Raw genomic sequence first — 22,093 nt, 5'->3', positions numbered from 1 at the left:
CCCAGAATCTGAGAGATGGCACCACGCAGGGGGCTCACACCCACCGAGGGACTCGGGCGGCCCCAGGGGAGCCCTTACCCCCAGGCCCCTGACCTGTCCACCCCTGGGAAGGCCCCATGGGAGCGTTGAGCTGTGTGGAAATCAGGCCAAAGGCAAGGCTAGCTCCGGAATTCTCCATTTTAATGAACAGGTCCAACTCAGGACACCTGTGTGTATCTCCCCAGCGCTGACTCTCTTGCTTGATAATTCATTTAAAAACTACGGAAGAAAAATAATAAGATAAAGAGTGACACAGGAATGAAAGAAATTCCTTTCGTGTATGTGTACTTTCAACCAGCGCTTGCTTTCATATCAACTGTGGACCAGCCCACATTCAGCCAAGTTTCCAGAAGGAAGAAACTGACTGGGCCCAGGGACCCGTTTTCTGGTGGCTTCCTCACACGTGGCTATCCTGGGTGGCCGATGGGTGCTCTCATCACAGAAGAAGCCATGGGGGTCCCCCACATGGCATCGCCTGCCAGGGCCAGGAGCAGAGCCGGCCAGGCAAGTCATTTCAAGGCCAGATGTAGAAAACAGAGCTTCAGTAGTTGGTCAGTCATTAAATTCACTTAATCTTCTGGCATCAAAAGGACAGGATGCCTTTATGGACCTCCCAGAGGGGGACAAAAATTCCCCCAAGGGTCTCACATTCTAGGGGGGGACCCAGCCATGGGGACAAATCAGGATGGGATGAGGAGTTGTGGGGAAGAGGGCAGACCGGCTTCTAGGAAAGGGGTCTTGGACCTTTGAGTTGTGCTTCATTCAAAAACGAGCTGGGTTTTGGAAGATGAGTGAGAGTTTATACCGGGGGAAGAGGGAAGAACGGTGCTCCAGGTAGAAGCGCCCTGCAGCAGGCTGTGGGGATTCAGGGAATCGGGGTGATGAGGCAGGCTGCCAGGAGGGCGGGGCCGCCCCGTGCCACTGCTCAGGGGCCAGGCGGGACCGCTGGGTTCATAGCAGCAGCCAGGTGGACGGCAGTGGAGCTGGCCAGTGACAGAGCATCAGGCTCTGGGCGCTGCTTCTCCGGCCCAGCATCCTGGGCGCCACCCCGGCCGGCTCCATCTCTGGCCCTGAGGAGCGTGCAAGGGCTCGGCGGTGCGGCATCGGGACCTGCAGGTGGCAACGAGGTGCGGGTCGGTGGGGCGGGGAGGCACTGCCGCAGCACCGCCTGGAGCCAGCCCACCGCCAAGTGCCTGCCCTGCGCCGTGTGCCTGGACGTGGCGGCCGCTGCCAGCAATGGACTGAACCCCGAGGCCATGGAGACCGATCCTGGCTGTGGTGATGAAGAAGACTCTGAGCCAGGAGTCTTCCGCCAAGTGCAAGGGGACGGTGGACGCCCACGGCTCGACCATCCTGAGCGTGCTCGGCGGGGCCCCGGGCAGCGCCCCGGCACAGGTGTGTGCCAGCCACTGCGGAGGCTACCGGCCACCCCAGGACCGCTCTCCGAGGAGGACATATCCGAGGTGGTAGTCCCATCCATGGCCAATGGGCCCCACAGCTCCCGACCGCCACGGATTCCCGTGAGCACAGGGTGCCAGGGCTGTGTCCGCCCGGTCACCCGGCCCCGGGACGCCGTGGGGCCCAAGCTGTCCAACCGGGTGGAGGTGACCACAAGGGAGCCGTGCGAGTCCCTGGGGCCGGGCCTGACTCTCCTTTGCGAGAGCTACATCTGCCAGCTTTTTGCCCCTCCCGAGCAAACACTGAGGCTCATGCCGCCAAATGAGACCTGCAGGAAGGAGGGCTTCTGTGAGGAGCCAAAGGAACGGGCCCACCTGGCTCATGTGGCTGCTGTGGACGGGGCCCCTTGGCTGGCGCTGCTGTCGCCGAGGAAGAAGGGTGAGGTCCAGAGGAAGGCTGGTGTGCCCTGTGAAGTGTGTCTGCAGGTGGTCCAGAAGCCAGACCAGAGGCTGGAACCCAACAGCAGCAAGGTCGTCAGCCGCGCCCTGGAGCGTGTGTGCTCGGTGCTACCCGCTCCCGCGGTCCAGAAGTGCGTCAGCTCGGTGGATGCCTACAGCCCTTCCTTGGTGGAACTCCTGACCAGAGCCACCCCAGAGAAGCTGTGCACGTGCACGCGGCTGTACGGCAGATGGAGGCGGGCCTGGGCAGCCCACGAGGGTCCTACGACGCTGCCACCGCCCCCGCTGGGAAAGGAGAACCAGGGCAGCTTCTGCAGTGGAGGCAAGTGGCTGCTTGGCATGTCCGCCCACAACCTGCAGCAGCAGAGCACCAAGCGCCGCGTCCTGAGGGCCTTCAAGGGCGTCTGCAGCATCCTGCCGCTGCCCCTCATGGTACAGTGCGACCACCTCGTAACCGATTACCAGCCCGTGCTCATCGAGACCCTCGGGGAAACGATGGACCCCACGGCCCTGTGCGCGAAGATGGCCTACCACGCTCCCACGGCAGCGCTGCTGGGCACCGACCGGAGCATCCTGGCACCGAGCTTCTGGTGCAAGAGCCAGGAGGCCGCCGAGACGCGCGGCTCCACGGAGCACTGCCAGAGCCACGTGTGGAAAGAGACGGCCTCCCCACGCTGGAGAGCACGCGTGACCACGGCCGCCCGAGAACCCCCTCCCCCTGGGAGGCCCTCATCTCCCCGAACCCCACAGGAACCCTACAAGGTGGATCGGAGCGAACTGACTGCGCTGCCGCCGCCCAGCGCACTGCCCCGACTCTCCATCCTTGTGCCGTGGCTGACGGTGCGTGGGGCCTGGCGTTGGCCGCTGGGGCCCCCTCTACACCTTGCTGACGGGTCCTGACCGGGGAGAGCAGTGGCAGGGCCGACTGCGGGTGGAGAGGGGCCATCAGGGATGGCGGCCCATCCCCCTTGTCACACAGCTGGGAGGGCGGGCCTTGGTCTCACCCATAGGCACCACCACTGGCTCAGGCCAGACCTCACCGCTCACCGCTCAAGCTGGGGTCCTGGGGGTGGCCGCACAGGTGCATACGATGTGTGAGTGTCCGTGGGCCTTTCTGGGGAGGACGCTGGGTCTTTGACTAAATGCTCCAAGGGGTTCTTGGGCTCAGTGCTGTCCTTCTGACGTCCCTGCGGGACCCTCCCCCTATACCCCAGACTCTAGGCTGCCCTGGTGATAGGGGGAAGGAAAGCCTGTGCTGTGCTCTAAGTAGGGAGAGGAAAATGTGACATGTACGAGCCCACGGGGACAGCCCAGGGGGTCAGGTGATGGTAGGCAGATCCCTCCACCCGTTGGAGCCTCAGTTTTCTAATCTGTAGAATAGGGGTGATCACACCTGTCTCATGGGGATGCTGAGGCAGACCATTAGAGGAGGTGTCCATGAGCTTCTTTCCCCCAAAGAACCAGCATCCGTCAGTCCGCTGGGGCCAACAAGACCCAGCTCAGCGGTCCCCAGCAGAATCTGGCTGTCCAGGTACTGAATAAACTGCAAGCTTCCTCCAAATGGCACGCGCTGTGTTTTCATTCTCATGAAGCCCCTGGTCCACGAGCTGCTGCAGCGCCCCCTCTTTCTGGCCTCGCCCAGGCGTCTCCTCCTCCAGGAAGCCTTCCTGAGGCTCTCAGCCCAGTTTAGGCGCCTGCTGTGGTTTTCCCCTCATGCCATATTGTCATCATCGGTCCCCCCAGCACACTGTGAGCCCCTCTGGGGTGGCCACGGGGCGTGACCCCTACTGTGTCTCATGCCCAGCACAGGGCTAGCACACAGTAGGTGCTGAAACATTCGTGGGACACACACACACACGAGTGTTTCAGTTGAGGCCTGGCCTGGAGAGGCCCAGTGGTCACTTTCAGATGAATTCCTCTGGAGGAAGAGGGGTGCCCAGGCCTAGGTTAAGAGACCTGAGTGGGCGCTCTTTTCTGAGAAGGCACACCTGAGCTCTTAGGTAAATCTCCTGGGCCCCAGCCATTGCCCCAGGAAGACAGGTGCCCTCGGCCTGAGTTTCCAGACTCAGTGCTGGTGCTTGTTGGCTGGGGCTGGGCCCACTGGTCCACTGGTCAGCCCTGTCCAAGTCCAAGAGGAAGACCCCGTCCAAGACGGTGATCGTACTGGCCCACGGACCTCAGGGCCCGGACACGGGCAGGAGAAGGCAGCTCATGCCAGGTTCCCAAACACGATGCCTTGTGATGGAGGGACTTGGAAACTGCTGGACTGTGCACGATTCACATCTCCGGGAACAGCCCTAGATAGAGGCTGCTGGTCTGCTGGTGTGTGTCCCCTCTCTGGGACAGGACGGGACTGCACCCCTCCTCCGGCCTGGCTGGGGGACACCTGCTGACAGTTGTACGGCAGATCTCAGCTTCCTGGGACATCACTGGCCACACACGGCGGCCTGTGAGAGCCCAGGAGGCGTGAGCACCACATCTCACAGGTGCCCCACCCATGCAGAGCTGAGATGCCATCCCATCACCATCCCCACAACCCAAAGCGACCTGAAGTGGGCAGTCAGGGCAGGGTCTCCACATGCCCCCCCCCCCTCTGCCCGCCCCACACCCAGGGCTGGGAAGCATCTGCTCCCACCAACCCACTTCAGAGCTGTGACTGCACGTAAACCCAGCCATACACCCGGGCAAGCTGGTCATCCAAGGACGGTGACCACCGATCACCTACCGAGGGCTTCCCACCTGCCCCTGCAGGGCACTGCCCCGAGAGCTCTGCCTGGCTTCACTCCTCACCCTCCACAACCACCTTGAGGGAGGCACCATTATCACCCCATTTCATAGAGGCGGAAACAGGGACCAGAGAGGTTCAGTAACTGGCCCAAAGTCACACAGCCAGTAGGCAATGAAGCCAGGAGTCCAGCCCAGGCAGGAGCAGGCTCCAGGGCCTGTGTTCCTGACCCTCACACCCGCTGGTGGAGTTCAAGGCCTGACTCCACCAGTCCATGGCCTCTGCCTCCGTTTCCCATTCCTGAATGGATGCTCCCACCTCCAGGGTCCTCAGCAGGACCAATGACAGTGCAGGAGAAGGGTCGGCCTGATGGATGCACCGCCAAGGATGGGGGCTTTAAAACCTCTTCCTCCCACTGGGCACGTCTTTCTGCGTTTCTAGGTTGCCTCTTAAAATGTGCTTCAGTGTTTTCTTTTTGCAAATCCTCCTCGTAAGACGCACTGAGATTTCTCGATCGGATACGGCTGACTTACTTTCCCTGAATGAGCATCTTAGCCACTCTCTGCTGTTTTCTTATCGTTTCCCTCATCAAATTCCTTTTCGATTAGAAAGCTGGGGGCCGGGTAAATTAGCTGATTGCTGCTGCGGAGGCCGTGAGAGCGAACGCGCAGGAGTGCCCAGGATGCCTGGCCGCGGGAGCCCGCCAAGGTCTCTGCCGGGCGGATGGAGGGCACCAGGGGAGTACTCGCTCAGCCTGGGCACTCGTGACCTCGCCATCACCCCCAGACCTCTAGGCACGGCGTGTGTTGTAGGCGTGTGTCTGTGCACACACTCACGTTTGCACAGACAGTTTGTGCAGAGCCCAGAGTCACGGCTGGGCCAGCCCCATCTCACCACACCCCGGGGGGACGGGGGGGAGCAGGCCAGCCCTTCATGCTCCTTCCTCTGCCTTTATCTCCTTGTCTGGAAAATGGCCCCAGCAACCCCAAAAACGAATCCCGGCAGTGGAAGTGCGTCACAAGCCAGCCCCCTGGCTCGCTGGGACCAGTGCAGTAGACACCACCAACCCGGGTCTTGCTTCCTCCATGGCTCCGCCCCACCCCATCTGCCCTCATCCTCATCTCAGTGACCCAGGCCGCTGCGAGGGTCCCTCCTTCCTGCGGACCTCCGTCCCCATGTCACCTCCCAGTGAGGTCAGGTCTGGTCTGGTCCCCAGCTCGACACTGCCTAGCCCTGCTTGCAGCTCAGCTTCTACCTTAGCTGTTACCACCCTGGGACCGCCTGTTGATTTCACTTGCCTATCTCATCTGCCGTTTGTCTCCCCTCGGGCAACATGACCCCCCGGGGGGCAGGGATTTTTGCCTCAGTGGTCCTCGATGTGTTCTCCTCTCCCAAGACAGAGCCAGCTTAGAACCGGGCCCTGCGTTTGTCGGGTGAATTAATGAACGCTACGTGACCACCATCTTCAGCCTAAACCTCCCTCTGCCCTGCCCTTTCTGGGCAGGGACCACCAGGGCTGAGCATCTCCATGAAGTCAGGTGGTCCTGAAAAGGCCCAGCCATGGCCAGACCCCTCAGGTATAAAATATGGACAGTCCATCCTTCAATGAATGAAAGTGAATCAGTTCTGCTCAATCCCAGCTGCCTTTCCAGGGACGCTATGAAAACAAGAGTATCCTCCATGGCCTGGGGGAGGCCATGGCCAGATGGTCTGCATCCCAAGGACCCACGGCTGACAGCTGGCCCAGGCCTGGGTGTGCACAGGAGCTTGCTTCCTTCCCAAGCAGCCCTCCAAGCAGAGCCCTGGGTGAGTGTGCCCTTGCCGCCCTCTGCCAGCATCCGTACTCATCCCCAGCATGACGGTCACTGTCAAAGGCTGCTGGGTCCCTGAATCCGGGCACACTCCAGCTCCTGGACCCTCCCCACCTTCCCACCTTCCCACCCACCACTGCTATCCCCACTTGTCCTCACCTAGACACTCTGGCCCATCCCACCCCCGCAGGAGCTCAGGGGTGGTGACAGACGGTGGCCCAGGGCCAGAGGCTACCCTGGACTTGAGTCACTGTTAGTTTTGCTTCACTCCCTGCCGGGTTCGAACGCTGCTGAGGGAGGGATGTTACAGGTGCCCAGCCCAGCAGGCTCAAATCTCTGTGGTCCAGAAAGGGATGGGGTTTTATCTGGGCCCTGCCACGGGGTTCAGGCCCCAGGCTTAAGCTCCGATTGCATTTAGGGTCTGGCTCCGATGCAGGGGCTGGGGTGAGAAACAGCTGCATCCGATCAATCAAAGACCCGCAGGGGCCTGAGTGCCCCGCTCCACACACACGAGGATTTGCTCTTCCCTTCCCAAGAGGCCCCCGACACTGACACAGCTGCCCGTAACACTACCCTGGAGACCCAGTCTGTGCCAGAACTCGCCTCAGGACAGCCAGGACTCTCCAAACCCAGGCGCTACTGTAGAGGCCGCGCTGGCGGCAGGCAGCATCCGTCATGCCAGGCCCAGAAATGGCCCCATTTCCCCCAGCTCCTATCACCACGGAGACCTCCCTTGTCTGGACGGCCCAGCTTCCATGGACCAACCCCGCCACCCTGGGAAGGCTGCCCTCATCACCCCGTTGCTCTGAAACCCCCCAGATTCACCGTGCCCCCACTGTCATTGGGGCCGGGCCTGATTTAGCCCAATGGGACATTTCTGGAACAGTCATGGAGTCTTTGGGGCCACTCGGCAGAGCAGAGAGAGCGCAGGCTGTGCAGAGGGGCCCGTTCAAGCCTGGCTTCACCACTCACTGCTGTGTGACCTCGGGCAAGTTCCTTAACAAGTCTGAGCCTCAGTTTCCCTGTGCATACAACTTGTATAATAAAGGTACCCCTCCCGTGGCATCTGCTGGAGGATTTATGGAGGTACCACGTCGGAGCTGGGCACACATGGCTGCAGATGCCTGTGTTACCCCATCGAGTTATGACACCAACCCCTGCCTGAGCCGAACGTTTGCAAGTTCCTGCGGCTTGGAGAACACTGGAACTCGGGCCAAGGCACGCCGCCCAGAGGGAAACCCGGGCCCGAGTTCACCAGGTTGGCCCTTAGAGAATCTGTTGGTCAGATGTCCTGGCCACTCCCAGAAATCCGTTCCCCTGAGTCAAGTCTAAATGCTGAGGTTGGCTGGGAGATTCTGACGGACACAGGAATGGTGGGTAGTGGGTAAAGAGAGAGAGGAAGTGAAGGAGACAGAGAGACAGAGCAGGAATCTTCCCGTCTCCGTGAAGTAGCCTGTTTTCCCTCCAGAAAGTGGCACCTGCCACACTTTGAAAGCACATGCTTGATAACTGACCCCCGAGGGCCTCGCCCAGGTCAGCCGTGTGTGCTGGGAAGGTCCTTTCCAGAGGAAACCCCGGTGGCAAGGCCCGCACAGCCCTCCCAGCTCTCCACTGGCTCGGGGCCACCCACCGGCCGGCCCCGGGATCCAAGCACGTGCTCGCTGGCCGTGGGAAAAGATGCCCCGGGAATAGCAGGGTCGACCCTGAGATCTCTCCCTGAGATAAACTGGGCGCTGGTCCCCAGCCGCAGGTCCGCAACCATCTTCCCGGGTCTGCAGCCAGACAAGTGAGATGCTTCCTGCTGAGGGGTAACAGCTACAGTTCGGAAAACCACCACGCTATCCCTTCCTGGGTCCCGCGGGGCAAGGGCAGGGTTGCCCCGCTGCGGACCTGGGCTGTGGGCCCGACTCTCGGGACCGGACCACCACTCCTCCGTACCTCAGTTTCCCTTCTGTAACCGGAAGAGGCTGGATGAGATGGGGACAGAGCACAAACACCCCAGGGCCGGGGGGTGGTAGACAACGGCCGAGGCTAGGCCCCTTGTAGGGGGCAGCCCCGCGGCCCTGGGAGGACGCGGGCCATTTCTCCAGAGGTCAGAACGCCAGGCTGACTGTGGGAGAGCTCGAAATTCTTCAAGACTGAAAGCTCAAGAGTCTTATTTTAAAGGCCTCTTCTGGCCAAAGCAAACATGCCTGAAGAGGAGGCCTGGCCCATAGGGCCCCAGCACATGACCTCCACAGGCCGAGAATCCCCTGCTGGAATTCAGCACCGGGGCCTCCTGACAACTCCTTGACGCTCAGAAGCCCAGCCTGTTTCTTTCTTGTTTTTAATTGAAGTAGAGTTGATTTACAATGTTGTGTTTAATCTCTGCTGTACAGCAAAGTGACTCACTTACACACATACAGACATTCTTTTTTTAATATATTCTTTTCCATTATATTCGATATCCAGCCTGTTTCTTTCTGATTCCTCATCCAGCCCCTGAAGGCGCTGGAACCCCTCTGGTGTCAGGTTGCTGACGGGAGGGGATTACGTTCCACGGAGCCATTTATTTAGGACAATGGGAGTGATCACAATGGAAGGGAAAGCTTCATTCCCCCAAACCAGTTTCTCAGGTTGACCTTCCCAGGGGAGGGGCTAGATTAGGAAACCAGGGACAGCAGAGAGGGAGAGAGGGGCCTTCCAGGGGCTGTCTGACCTAAATGTCACAGGGGTGGGATGGAGAAGCTATGTATGTCGCCCAAGGCCACTCTGGCCAGTACTGGGGGTGTCCACACTGTCACTCCACAGCCGTCCAGGCACGGGGATTGGGGCACCCAGCAAAACTGAAAACACAAGCTCCAGCATCACCCTGCTGGTTGCAGGCAATGCTAGTTTAGCAGAACCTGATGCTCTGGAATGTGACCCAATGAAGAAAGCAGAAGAGGGGTCACGGCGGGCCTTGGAATCCTCCACGCAGGGCTCCACCCTCACCTGCGCCCCCAGCCCCCAGGCTCCTGGGCTCAGCCCACGCGGGGCCAAGGTCAGGGGCAGGGCGGGGTCTGTTCCACCCTCCTGCCCATCCCACACCCCACGTGGGCCAGAGAGCGCCCCGCCCCAGCTGCCCCAGAGACAGCACCTGCACCTTCAGGAGGCGGGGAGCGTAGGGGCTGTGGTCTGAGGTCACTTACACCCCGGCTATGGCGCTGGCTGTGATGGGCACTGGCCGGTGACCTTCCTGGGACAGGTGGGAACCACTTACCAGGTCTCGTGTGCACCCCTTAGGGATGACGCAGCAGTGGTCCCTTGCCCTGCTTCTCCTGCTGAGACCCTCCCGGGAAAAGCCATCACCCACAGGGGCTGTGAGCCGAGCAGCTGCCGGGAGCCAGCCCCGCTGGGGTGAGGAAGGGGGCAGCCAAGAGGAGGGGCTGCTACAGACGTGCTGGGGGACTTCGGGCAAGCCGCTGGATCGCTCTGCTTCCCCACCTAGTTCAGAGGGCCGTGTAGACCCGGGTTCTACAGCCAAGAGGCAGCCTCAGCCTCCACACTGGGCAGACAGAGGCAGTGAAGCCAAGAGGGGGAAAGGGACATCTCGGGGAACCATGGCACTCAGGCCAGGAGCTCCCAGGAGCTCCCCAATCCTTTCTGCCCTTGGCACTCCTGCTGGCAGAGGGTTTTCTGAAGAGGGGCGCGATTATTACCCCACTGTTCAGAAGAGGGACCAGAGGCAGGGTCCAGTCCCCATCACCTCCTCCTCACACACAGCTGGGAAAAATGTGAGGCACCAGGTTTACCGGCCGGGGTGAGGGGGACCAAGGTTCCTGGGAAAAGCCAGCGACCTCCCGCCTGCTCAGCTGGGACGGCAGCAACCTACCAGCCAGCTGTAATGGTAGACCTACAGACTCCTAGAAGGCTGGAGGGGTCCAGAATCTTCCTAAACGACAGTGTGCTGGTGCCAGCTCACACCAGCTCACACCAGTGAACCAGAGCTGATGGAGCTCATCTCCTCCCAAGGCTGTGTTCAGTGACTTCCTCCTGGAAGCCTGAAATCGACCGTGGTGGGAAAATTTACACCGTGGACACCGGCAAGAACTTCACATTAGGTGGATTTTTGTTTTGCTTTGTTTTCTGTCTTCTTGGAGTGATGACTGTTAAACATTTACCACTGTTCCTAAAGCTCCAGAATTCAAGAACCGAAGCCAGCCTCACGCCTCTGAGATACCTGCCAGGCCTCTCCAGCCTTCCTGACTACTGACTCTGCCCGACACTGGGCAAGCGTGGGCGCTGGTCCCAGGCCCAAGGCAGACCTGCCCCTCCCCGCCTAGAGCAGCTCCCAGACCAGCCAAACAGAATTGCCAGTCTCTCTGCTTTCAACTCCACGGGTGGACCTCCTGTGTGCCAGGCACCGTTCTAGGCACTGGGACACGTGCGGGAACCACACAAGCAAGGCCGCTGCTCCCTAAAGGCTGCTGCCTGATGGGGGCAGACAGACACGCCATCTCCGAAAAAATAATACCAATGTTTGGAAATGGAAATTTCATTAAAATAATATCATCACAAATAACGCACTGAAACCCTGAGAGATTATGATAAATGCAATGCAGAGAAAAGAGCGGGGAGTAGGAGCATCTAACGGGAAGAGCTACTAAACAGAGAGGGTTGTCAGGGGCGGCGGCTCTGGGCTAACATCTGGCTAACGGGAGCCTGCTATGTCGAGGGAAGGGTTTCCAGGAGAGGGACGAGCTGCGGCAAAGGCTGGGGAGTGGGAGAGCGGGCCGGGAAGGTGGGTGTGGCTGGAGTGAGTACCAGGGCCACAGGAGAAGCGACCCAAGAGGTAAGAGGCATTCCTTGGGGGTCCCCGTGGGATGCAGGGAGGGGCTGCAAGGACCTCCAGGCGTGATGGAAAGCAGCGGGTCGGTTATAAGCTGGGCAGTGATGGATCCCCTTTGCTCTGTGAAGCTCACTTTGGTGGCGGGTGGACCCTAAGGGGGAAGGGAAGGAGCAGGGGGGCCAGAGCAGTGGCTGGTGCAGGTGTCCAGGTGCTGGAGGTGCCATGGGGACGGGGGGGGGGGGGGGCGGGGGTCCAGGTTCGGGATATATCCTGGAGGAAGAGCCAACAGGGTTTGCTGGTGGCTTCGATGGGGAAGAGATTTCAGGAGGATGTGAGTCTGAGAAAAGGTGTACAGAATGGTCCGAGTCCTAACACATCCTAGTCCTAACATACAAAGGGCCTGGGGCAGGAGCACAGATGGGGGTTGGGGGTCACCCGCTTCTCCCCCCGCCCAGCTCTGTCCTGCACTGCGAGGGACCTTGTGCACGTGTGTGGACTGCAGCCCGAGCTTCCCCTCCGCATCCACACACAGCCATCCCAGCCCCCTTCCCTCAGGAGGGCCGGGGGAGGGGCCTGCCCTGGCTGTGGAAGGGGGCGGGGCCCCCACTCTCCCAGGGCTGCAGGCTCTGGGAGCAGCACATCCCCTTGGCCCGTGGGACCCTCATCCTGTGGGAGGGTGTGGCCCGAGGAGGCCCCGAGAAGGGTGCCCTGAAATGAAGGGGGCCCTGGCCGCCAGGTCTAGTGGGGGTACTAGAGGTGGCACGGTCCACGGCGATGAGGAGGTGCAGGGCTGAGCGCAGGTCGGGGGATGGGGGGCAACGGAGCTCAGTTCAGACACGTCGAACCAAGGTCGCCTGTCTGATCAACCTTCACAGTTTGGTGGGCTCCGTCTCCAAAACGAGGGGTGCAGGAAAAATGATGGAAGGCGCCATCGACCAGGTTGGTCCTTCATTTCACAAGTGAGGGGTCGGGGGTCAGTGAAGTCAGTGAGTGGCTGAAGGTCACATGGAGAGGGAGAGTGACCTTCGGGTCCACCCCTCTGCCTCTGGCCGCCCTCTCCCGCAAGCCAGCCCTGCCCTCTGGATGTCCTTCTCAGGGCAGCAAGAGGACTCAGGCCATGATCTAAGCTGCACAAACACCCGGGGGACTGGAGGAGGCCAAAGTGGGGACAGACTCAAGTGAGGCCTCAGCAGTCATCCAGCGGAGAGATGATGATGGCACGGACGAGGGGGGGGGACACAGAGGTGGTGACAGAGCCTCCGGACCCCTCGAGAGCCATGGTTGTGGCTAGTCACCCCACTAGCCCCAGGACCTGGCGGGCAGAGATGCTGGGCCGGTGGCTTTGGAGACCACATTCACTGCACAAAGGGCCTGTCAACTACAAATTGGCACTCGCCACTGGCACTTGCCATCTGCCTCTACAAGGATTAAACTACGTGCTGCTGCAGCTTCTGACCTTCAACACCCGCTGAAAGGAGTTCAGGGTGGAGGTCAGGAATGAGGCCCTCTGTGCCCTGGGAAAAACTGGCAGAACAGGTCTTCAGATAGTTAGATATTCTCAGGAGATGATTTTATGAGCCCAGTTCTTGTATCTCCTCATATCTAGAAAAGCACTAAATTCCTTCATGGTGACGTCTGTTCCTCGTGACTAGCAGAAACCTTCTGCAAAAAATATGTGCTCGATTGCATGTATTCCCCCTTCGCCAAAATCACAGATATACTGACCTTCCCCCCTACCTCTTTGGAGCAGTTTCTCAGAGCTCTCTGGGATGCTGTCTCCCGGGCTGCAGTCCTCATTTTGCCCCAAATAAAACTTAACTCGCAACTCTCACGCTGTGCTTTTGTTTAAAGTCGACAGGACTCAGGCCCGATTCAGTGACATCCCCTCCACACTGCCTCAGCCAAGGGCAACAGTGCTGCTTAAAAAAGGACGATGACATAACAGCCAACGCCTCCCAGGAGCCAGGCACTGGGTTACATATTTTCCATCCATTACCTCACTGGACCCATTTTACAGAGGGGGTAACCTGGGCTCAGAGAGGGGAAGTGACTTTCCCAAGGCCACACAGCTAATAAGACAGAGCCAGGGGGAACTCATCTCAGGCCTGAAAGCCTGGGCTTTAGCACCTCCCGTGCAGTCTTCAGGGGAGAGAAAGCTGCAGAGGAGCTGTGAGAACAGGGCGTCTCTTGGGAAACATGTGACATAGTGGCGCAGGGCAGGGGCTGTTTCCTCTGACACACCATCGAGCCCAGAGCTCTCTGGGTGCCTGCAGCCAGCATCCTGCATGGGGACCCAGGCAGAATTTCAACTTCACATACCGTGTAGCCCAGGGAAGGAGCAAAGCAGTGGCACGGTCCCCAGTCTCCAGGGAACTGGGAACCAGGCCCGGGGCTCTGTGTCCAAGGAGGAAGCAAGGCCTAGCAGAAGTGATGGCAAACATCTGCTGGGCGCCCTGGGCACGGTGCCCGCCTCTCCCACGGCAGCGTGCAGCTCGGTGCCAAGCCGCGGACCCACTTAATCTCTGTTTGGCATCGTGCATGCCATGCGGGCTCTGGCTGGCGGCGTATGACAGATGGGGTCTGAGAAGAGGCCCCAGGATCACTCCTGAAGCCCACCAACCCCCTGAGGGACGCTCAGCGCTGTGATCTCAGAGGGCACTGTTTCTCTAGCACCTGGGCCTGCCGCCTCCTCCCCAACATGGCGTACACATCTTTCCCGATACTCACCCCCTCCCCCCGTGTCCGAGGTCACTCAGTCCACATGGGGGCCTCCACCATAGAAAGGCCCCCCCGGGATGGAACCCCAGATCCTAGCTCTGCCTTCTGGACCCCCCAGCACTGCCCACTTCCTGGCCCTCAGGACAGCACTTGGTAGTCTGGGAACAGCCGTCATGCCCTCTTTAAACCTTCTCGTCTCCAGACCAAGCCCCCCTGTTGCCAAAAACGGCCTGCATGCATGCCCCTTTGCAATGGTCCTCCCCTCCAGAGATGGAGTTATTTCCCTAACCCTTGAACGGAAGCTGGTCTTGCCCCTGCTTTGGTCAATACAACGTGCGGAAGTGATGTCATATGAGATTCAAGCCCAGGCCTGCAGCCCCATGTATTTCCTTTCTTTCTCAAATCTCTGTCCAGCTGCCATGTGTGCAAGCCAGGGCCAGCATGCTGGAGGACAAGAGCGACAAGTGGCCCAGTAGCCCCTCTGCCCCAAGCACCGGCCAGCGAAGCCCCAGAAGCGGAGCTGACTGGAGGACGGGCTGCAGACACACAAGGGAGCCTGGCCGAGAACAGAAGCCCCGCCAGGTTCACCCACCCACACTGTCCAACCACAGAAGCATAAGCCAAAAGGACGGTTGTTATTTTAGGCCACTAATGTGGGGGGGCCGGTCGTTACGCAGCAAAAGCTAACCCATATACGTCACCAGCCCTGCTCCGTCAGTGGTTTGTCCTGCAGAGGGCACGGCTTCCAGCTCCCTCAGGGTCTGAGCTAGACGTCTTTGAGACGTGACGTCATTTTTAGAAGGTCCCCTGCAGAGTGGAGACCATGGCCTCTGCTGGCCTCCACACGCCTGCCTCCCTGCTAGCACCAGCTGGCACAGTGTCCCTCCCGCCCTGTTTCTCCAATTCTCCCCACTCTCTCCCGTTCCAGGACTTGGCATGGGTGGTCCGAATCCCCCCCAGCTGCTCGCTCATTTGGGTTCAACCCGAAGTCTCAGTTGGATGCTGCTTCCTCCAGGAAGCCCGTCTAACCTCTGGTCTAGCGTCACTCCCCTCCTCTGCACCCCACACACTTCCTCCGTGACAGACAGCATCCTGGCCACCCGTCTGCCTCCCCCTCGACTGGAAGCCCCGGGAGGGCAGGGGCCAGGTGTCTCCTGGAACTCTGAGTGCCCCAGGTCTAGGAGAGAACCCGGAGCGGGTAAGTGTCCAGAAAAACTAGCTGAGGGAGGGAGGGGGCATGGAGAGGAGGCACGGGTGACAGTGTCTTAGGTTGGTAAGGGCTTCCGGCTGATGGCACCTAGTAGGTGCTTCACAATCAGGTCTGATTGTGTGAAACCAGTCCGGAAACTCAGTCTCATTCGGGATCCTTCCAACCTTCCGCGGGCTTTTTCCCGTATGTTCCCGTGTCGTCAGCTGCAGATGCGCCAGCACCAGAGCCCCTTGAGGGGCCGCTCCCCCCAATCTTCTCCCACGGGCCCGGGGGGAGCCTCGCTGACCCTCCCACCCAAGGCAACAGGGCGGTCCTCGACCCACTCCCCATGGACCTGACCAAGGCTCTTCCCCCTCCCAATCCTCCAGCACTGGCATCGGCCTGAGTGCCGGGACTAGATGTCCCGAGTCGAGACAGAGGCAAAGGGTCACGCCCGGCAAGGGCAGCTTCCTGGCAAGGCGCCCCCCAGTAACCGCCGCCCCTGCTCTGTGGAGCTGGGGGAGGGAACAGACCCACCTTACAGGTGGGCAAACAGGTTGAGAAACGGTGAGCCGCCTGCCTGAGGCCAATCATGAATGGCAGAGCTGGGACCTCCAGAATTAGGTGCCACAACAAACATTAGTTTTTACCCCAAAACAAAGTAACATTCCTAGCGTCATAAAAATGGCTCCGTGGGGCGAAGTGAGAGAGTGGCATGGACACATATACACTACCACATGTAAAACCGATAGCCAGTGGGAAGCAGGCGCATAGCATAGGGAGATCAGCTCGGTGCTTTGTGACCACCTAGAGGGGTGGGTTAGGGAGGGTGGGAGGGTGGGAGGGAGATGCAAGAGGCAGGAGCTATGGGGATTATATGTATATGTACAGCTGATTCACTTTGTTATACAGCAGAAACTAACACACCATTGTAAAGCAATTATACTCCGATAAAGACGTTAAAAGGAAAAAAAAAAAAAACACAACAGCTCCACATCTTGGACCCTGTGCTAAGCAAACTTTACCAAGAGTATCTTGCACTCCACCCCAGCAGGTCCCTTTTTGTAGAAGAGGCAGCCGGGGCTCAGGGAGATGGACCGACTATCCCCGGCACCGACTGGTCAACGGCAGAGCTGGCCAAGCCCGTTGAGGCCACTCGGCCGCAGGCACATTCCCTGGACGCTGCTCGGCCAGTAAACAGGTTTATGGCTCCATCCTTCAAAGCACACTCAAGCGAGGTTTATTACATAATAGAAAACAAAGATAGTTTTTTTCATATGTTTCCCACTCAGGGAGTTTTATTAAAACGCAATAAATCTCCAGGACAGAGTGTGACTTTAATGCAAAGGGCAGGAGATGCAGCTCTGCTCTTCTGCAGACCGCAGGGAAAGGCGGGGTGGAGAGGGTGCAGGATGTGAGTGGGGGGAAGGAATGCAACATTCTGGGTCCCGCCCATCCCAGGATCAGCACCCCCAAGAACCACAAGGAATGGGACTTGGTACTCAACTGGGTCCTGGAGGACAAGGAAAATGAGGCTTTGTGGTCCAAGCACCTTGTCAAATACCACCTCCCTACTCCACGGTTCTGCTAAACTATGTCCCCCTACAGCCTGCAGTCTCGCTGTCCCATCTCGCTGTCCCCTCCGAATGCTGCAGCCCTGTGTTCGCTCTAATCCACAAGCCCCCCGCACAGCGCCCCACCGCCTATAAGACAGATTTCAATGCTCTTGGGCTGGCACACAAGGTGTCCTTGGTCCAACCCCTGCTGGACTCCCCAGCGTGGTCTCCCACCCTCCTCTGCCCACCTCACATTTTCGCCACTCCAGACTTGTTAGGATTCCTCTCACACCAGGCTGGTTCGTGCCTCTGTGCTTTTGCACATAATGTTTCCTCTGTCTAGAAGGGTCTTCCTCTGCCTGACTGCCTGGAAAACTCCTGTTCATCCTTCAAAGCCCAGTTCAGACATCACCTCCTCTGAAATGTCCAGTCACCCTCTCCCACGGGTTCCTTAACAATAGATAGATGTTGGTCCCTCCTTCAGCTCCTTCCTCTCTGACAAGGTTGGTGTCTCATTCATGGCCAATCCTAAGGCCTGGCAAAATGGCCTAGAGAAAAAGAAGATGCTCAAGAAATATATACAGAATTCGATTATCTGAAAACAGTCTTACTATCTCATGTTCAATCTTGGTGTCCCAGCCAGGCCTTCAAGTGACCAGAAACAGAGACAACCTAAGGGCCATCACCTGTGGATGCCTTCATGCCCTGTGTGGTCAAAAGAATAATGAATCCCCAAACGTGTCCACATCCTGAAGCCTGGAGCTTGTGTGTTACCTTGTAGGCAAAAGGGACTTTGATGTGTAAATTAAGGACTTGGAGATGGGGAGATTATCTTGGATTATGCCAAAGAACCTAATCGAATCACTTGGGTCCTTAACAGGGAGAAACTTTCCAAGCTATGGCTAGAGAAAGAGATGGGGAAACAAAAGAAGGATCAGAGGGAGGCAACACAGAGGAAAAGACCACAAGCCAAGGAAGGCCCGCAGCCTCTAGAAGCTGGAATAGGCAAGGAAAAGAGCTGCCCCTAAAGTCTCAGGTACGGAAGTCAGCCCTATTCGCACTTTCATTTTAGCCAGCGAGACCCACATCAGACTTCCGCCCTTCAGGACTGTATGGTAATAAATTTGTGTTGTTTTGAGCCACTACGTTTGTGGTAATTTGTTACAGCAGCAAGAAAAAACCAATGCATCCTGTGCACCAGCCTGGCTGTTTACCATGGGTTTCTCCCAGTCCCTGGGCATTGCCCAGCCTCTGCACCATTGCCCCAGTGCCTAGATTTCCTGCTCCCCCCCCCCCCGCCACTTCACCTGCCCTTTTCTGCCTAGTGAACTCCTATTCATCCTTCAGAACCCACTTCCCAGGTCCCTCAGATGGGACCCTGTGCCCTGGGGTAGGCCTGTACGCCGCATCCCCTGAGGCTCAGCCGTGCCTCCCAGTGCACACACTGTAGGGCACCATCTTGGATTCTCTGCTCTCCCACCGGTTGGCCAGATCCTGGATGGCAAGGGCCTGTGCTCTGTTGATTCTGAATCTTTGGTGCCAAAGCAGTTCCTGACACATCGTAGGACCTTGGGAAGCAACTGGTAAGTGACCAGGGCTTGGGGTGGTCAGGGTCAGAGGCCTCCACCTGTTTGTGGAATTTGTAGAACAATAAGGGGGACCTCACTTTGCTGCCGAAGCTTTCCTTTAGCTGGAGGTACATTCGCGCCAGGAAAGAAGGCACATTTATCTTATTTCCTCTTGCCTAAATGGCTCTGTAATTTCTCTGCTCCCAGTACAATCAGTAACAGCCTCAGGGACAGATTCTCCATACACTCAAATATACGGCGGAATCCCAGTACCCTGTAATCCGATAGGCAGGAAAGAAAGTCCACGCTTAAAATTCATCCTAAGAAAATAATCAGAAATGTGGAATAATGTACGTACCGGGCCAAGAACACAGCTTTCTTTACATCTTTACGTTAGTGAAAACTGAAAATGACGCAGATGTCTAAAAACGAGGATTTGGCTAAATAAATAATACCTCTTTCATCTGAGGGTATATTACATGGTCACTAAAAACAGTGGTTTTGAAAATATGTGGGAGCATAAGAAAATGTTTAATACATAATATTAAACTGGGATTCAAAATTTATAAAACATGTATATATTTACATCTTAAAAAGACTGGTGAGGGGACTTCCCTGGTGGTGCAGTGGTTAAGAATCCGCCTGCCGATGCAGGCGACACGGGTTCGAGCCCTGGTCCGGGAAGATCCCACATGTCGCGGAGCAACTAAGCCCGTGCGCCACAACTACTGAGCCTGCTCTCTAGAGCCCGTGAGCCACAACTACTGAGCCCACGTGCCACAACTACTGAAGCCCGTGCACCTAGAGCCCGTGCTCCGCAACGAGAGAAGCCACCGCAATGAGAAGACTGCGCATCGCAACGAAGAGTAGCCCCCGCTCGCCGCAACTAGAGAAAGCCCGCGCGCAGCAATGGAGACCCAATACAGCCAAAAATAAATAAATAATACAATTTAAAAAAAAAAAAAAGACTGGTGAGAATATTCATCTTAAACATTAACATTTGTAATCTCATAAGGTGGCTTAACACGGGATTGTTTTTATGCTTCATTTATTTTATAGTTTCTAAAATTTCTGTGACGATCATGTATTATTTTTAAAAAAGGAGATTTTTTTAGGGAGAATTTTCTGGAGAGGAATTTAGCAACACCCTTACCAAGAATATCTTTTAAAAGGTTTAATGGCATTATACAGCGTCCTATTTTGAGGAAATGGTAGGTGGTTACCACTGACTTCACTGTAGATTTCAATCAAGCTCAGTAAATCCCTGGGCACATCCCTGTTGCGAGCTTCTGCCAGGTGCAGAAACCACAGGAAACCCAGATCCCAGCAGAGGTGAGGAGGCAGCTGTGGGATAGGGCCTGGGAGAGCCCAGAGAAGGGGCCTGACCCAGCCAGGGCGGGGGTGGGGATGGGGGACTTGGGAAGGACGGAGGGGGAGGGGACACCTGGGCACAGCGGGATGGGGAGACAGGGAAAGCAAGAGGGGTCCTTCAGGGGGCTGCTGCCGAAGCCCGGGGGCGGGGGCGGGCTGCTGCCCTGCCGGAGGGGTGACGGTGAGGGTGGGGGAAGAACCCTAGAGGCAGAAGCTGCAGTGTCAGGAGGACCCACGAGATGGTTCTTAGCTAAACGCAGGCCCGAGAAACAGAGCATCACCTCAGAATTCATAGGCCGCCCCTCCCCACTGAGCATCTGTCTCCCATTTCTCAAAAAAGCATCTGGGATGATCGTGGATTGGGAAGCTGTGCTGTGCGCTCAACGTGTACAGGGCCGCCTGCGTGGGCCGGGCTGCCATCATCGCTGCAAGAGAAACCAGATGCCCCTGCAAACCGTCAGAAAGCTAAAGTCAGAACCAGCACTCTGCTCGGGGCCGTCCTGAAGAACCCGGAACCTGTATGCTTTCTGATCTTGTCTGCTCTGTCCCTGAGAACTCTTCTAGAGCCCAAGGAAGGCCTTTCCAGCCTTCAGGGATAGGGGTTGGGGGAGCAGGATGTAGGAGAGGGAGAGAGGAAACCACAGATGCACACGGCACGCAGGTGAGCCCAGGTGGGCAGGGGTTCCCTAGAGGTAGGTACCACACGGGAAGCTGGGACTCGGGCCTGACTGGGATAGAGGAGGCCAGATGTTCCCATCACCTCCCAAGGCCAGCAGCTGCACTCCTATGATGCAGCCTCGGGTGCAGAAGGAGTTTTGATATGTGTTGCACGTGGATCTGGCAGCGCTTGGCGGGATGGATGCTGGCGAGGGTGAGGAGGAGCACACATGAGATGCCACTGTAGCCATGGCAACACGGAAGGCACTGTGTAGTAGGGAGAGCTGCCCTGGAAGAGCAGGGAGCCTGTGGTGCCCAAGGACCGGGGATGAATCTTCTTCCAGAAAGTCCTCCCTGACTACCACTTCCTCTGCTCAACAGAGTGGGGCTGTCCAGTGCCCCCTGGTTCTCTCAGCCCCAACACAGCGCAGACTACCTGCATAACCATGGGTCATTTACTTATCTGTTAACGCTACTGAACTATGAGTCTTGGGGGTCATTACCGTACCTTACTCAAATACAGAGCCTGGACGGAAAGATGGGTAGACCAATGACGGATGCGTGGGTGGATGGACATGCACAGATGGAGAGATAGGGGATGGATGCACCAATGGATGGATGGATGATGGATGGGAGAGAAGAGAGGAGGGAGGCAAGGGGGATGCGGAAGAGAGAAAAGAGGCAGAAAAGGAGGGCAAGCCAGTCGGCAGAGAAGACAGTCAGTTCTAGTGACCGGCAGGGGTCCTTGGAGCTGGGATAGAGGAGCCAGGACCTGAGGAAGGCCAGGTATTGGGGTCAAGATGGAGGAAGAAGAGGCCTGGGGGTTGGGGATACTGAGGGATCTCCTCAAACTTCCTGTGACCTCTCGGCCACCCCAGATCTGTCCCAGAGTATTTTGCAGGCACCTCGAGGCCTTGGAGGCTGACCTCATCCAACTGTTGATTCCAGTTGCATAATTTATTGAATAGACTCAAATCCTGGAAGCTTTTAAGTCAGCACCTCCCTCGATTCCTATCTGCTCTGAGTCTTGTTTAAATCAAACTCAGATCTCCATGGTGATGCTCAAGCAAACACAGAGAGAGACTGGCCCAGGGGTAGAACACGGCTGGTGGAAAGCCAGCCGGACACTTTCAGGGAAGAGGCCGAGGCAGGAAGCAGCCCCCTGACACCTCCTAGGTGCCAAGCGTCGTACACGCAGGACCTGTTGTCATGCTCACGGCCACCGCGAGGTCTGTGCCATCAGGCTCATGATACAGATGACACCCGGGGAGGGAAGGCACAGAGCCAGAATGGAAACCGGATCTGTCTGGGGACAGTGACCACACAGCCACCCAGCCCACAGAGGAATCCCAGCACCTGCCGTCAGCCTACTGTCTAAGACTTTCTCTCTAAAATAAGCCCCGCTCTTCCCGGGCCACAAAGGGCAAGGCTTATCACCTGTTTAACGTTCCTTACGAACACTCAGCACTGCCCACCTGTAAGGACCCTAACAGCACAACAGCTCTTTGCCCAGACATTCGGGGCCCCTAAGACACAGGCTGTGATGACCGAGGCTGCCCATGGGCTTCTGGAACGCTCTGCACGTGGCTTGGCTCTGCCCACCTCACCCTCAGGACAGCCCAGCTAGGCAGACGTCCCCACCCCCAGGCCATCATCCGCCTCCACAGAGAAGGACCTTGATGCTTCTTTACGTTAGTGAATGTCAAGAGGTCATCGTCTGGGGACTTCCCTGGCGGTCCAGTGGTTAAGACTTCACCTTCCAATGCGAGGGGTACGGGTTCGATCCCTGGTCG

At 57.8% G+C, this 22,093-nt stretch overlaps 2 protein-coding genes across 4 annotated transcripts in view; one reads left to right on the top strand and one right to left on the bottom strand.

Moving 5' to 3' along the window:
- Positions 1-22,093, bottom strand: part of SORCS2 (sortilin related VPS10 domain containing receptor 2) — a 501,532-nt gene that overhangs the window by 282,028 nt on the left and 197,411 nt on the right. The window lies entirely within an intron of this gene.
- PSAPL1 (prosaposin like 1) lies at positions 463-2,586 on the top strand. The gene is given in 7 exon segments (XM_068543640.1): positions 463-543; positions 1,037-1,115; positions 1,118-1,188; positions 1,191-1,306; positions 1,308-1,435; positions 1,438-2,564; positions 2,566-2,586. Coding segments are annotated over 7 exon segments (1,623 nt in total).

This window comes from Eschrichtius robustus, chromosome 4, assembly GCF_028021215.1.
Source record: "Eschrichtius robustus isolate mEscRob2 chromosome 4, mEscRob2.pri, whole genome shotgun sequence".
Classification (NCBI taxonomy): Eukaryota; Metazoa; Chordata; class Mammalia; order Artiodactyla; family Eschrichtiidae; genus Eschrichtius; species Eschrichtius robustus.
The sequence above is the reverse complement of the archived record's forward strand: the minus strand, read 5'-3'. Positions and strand labels throughout refer to the sequence as shown.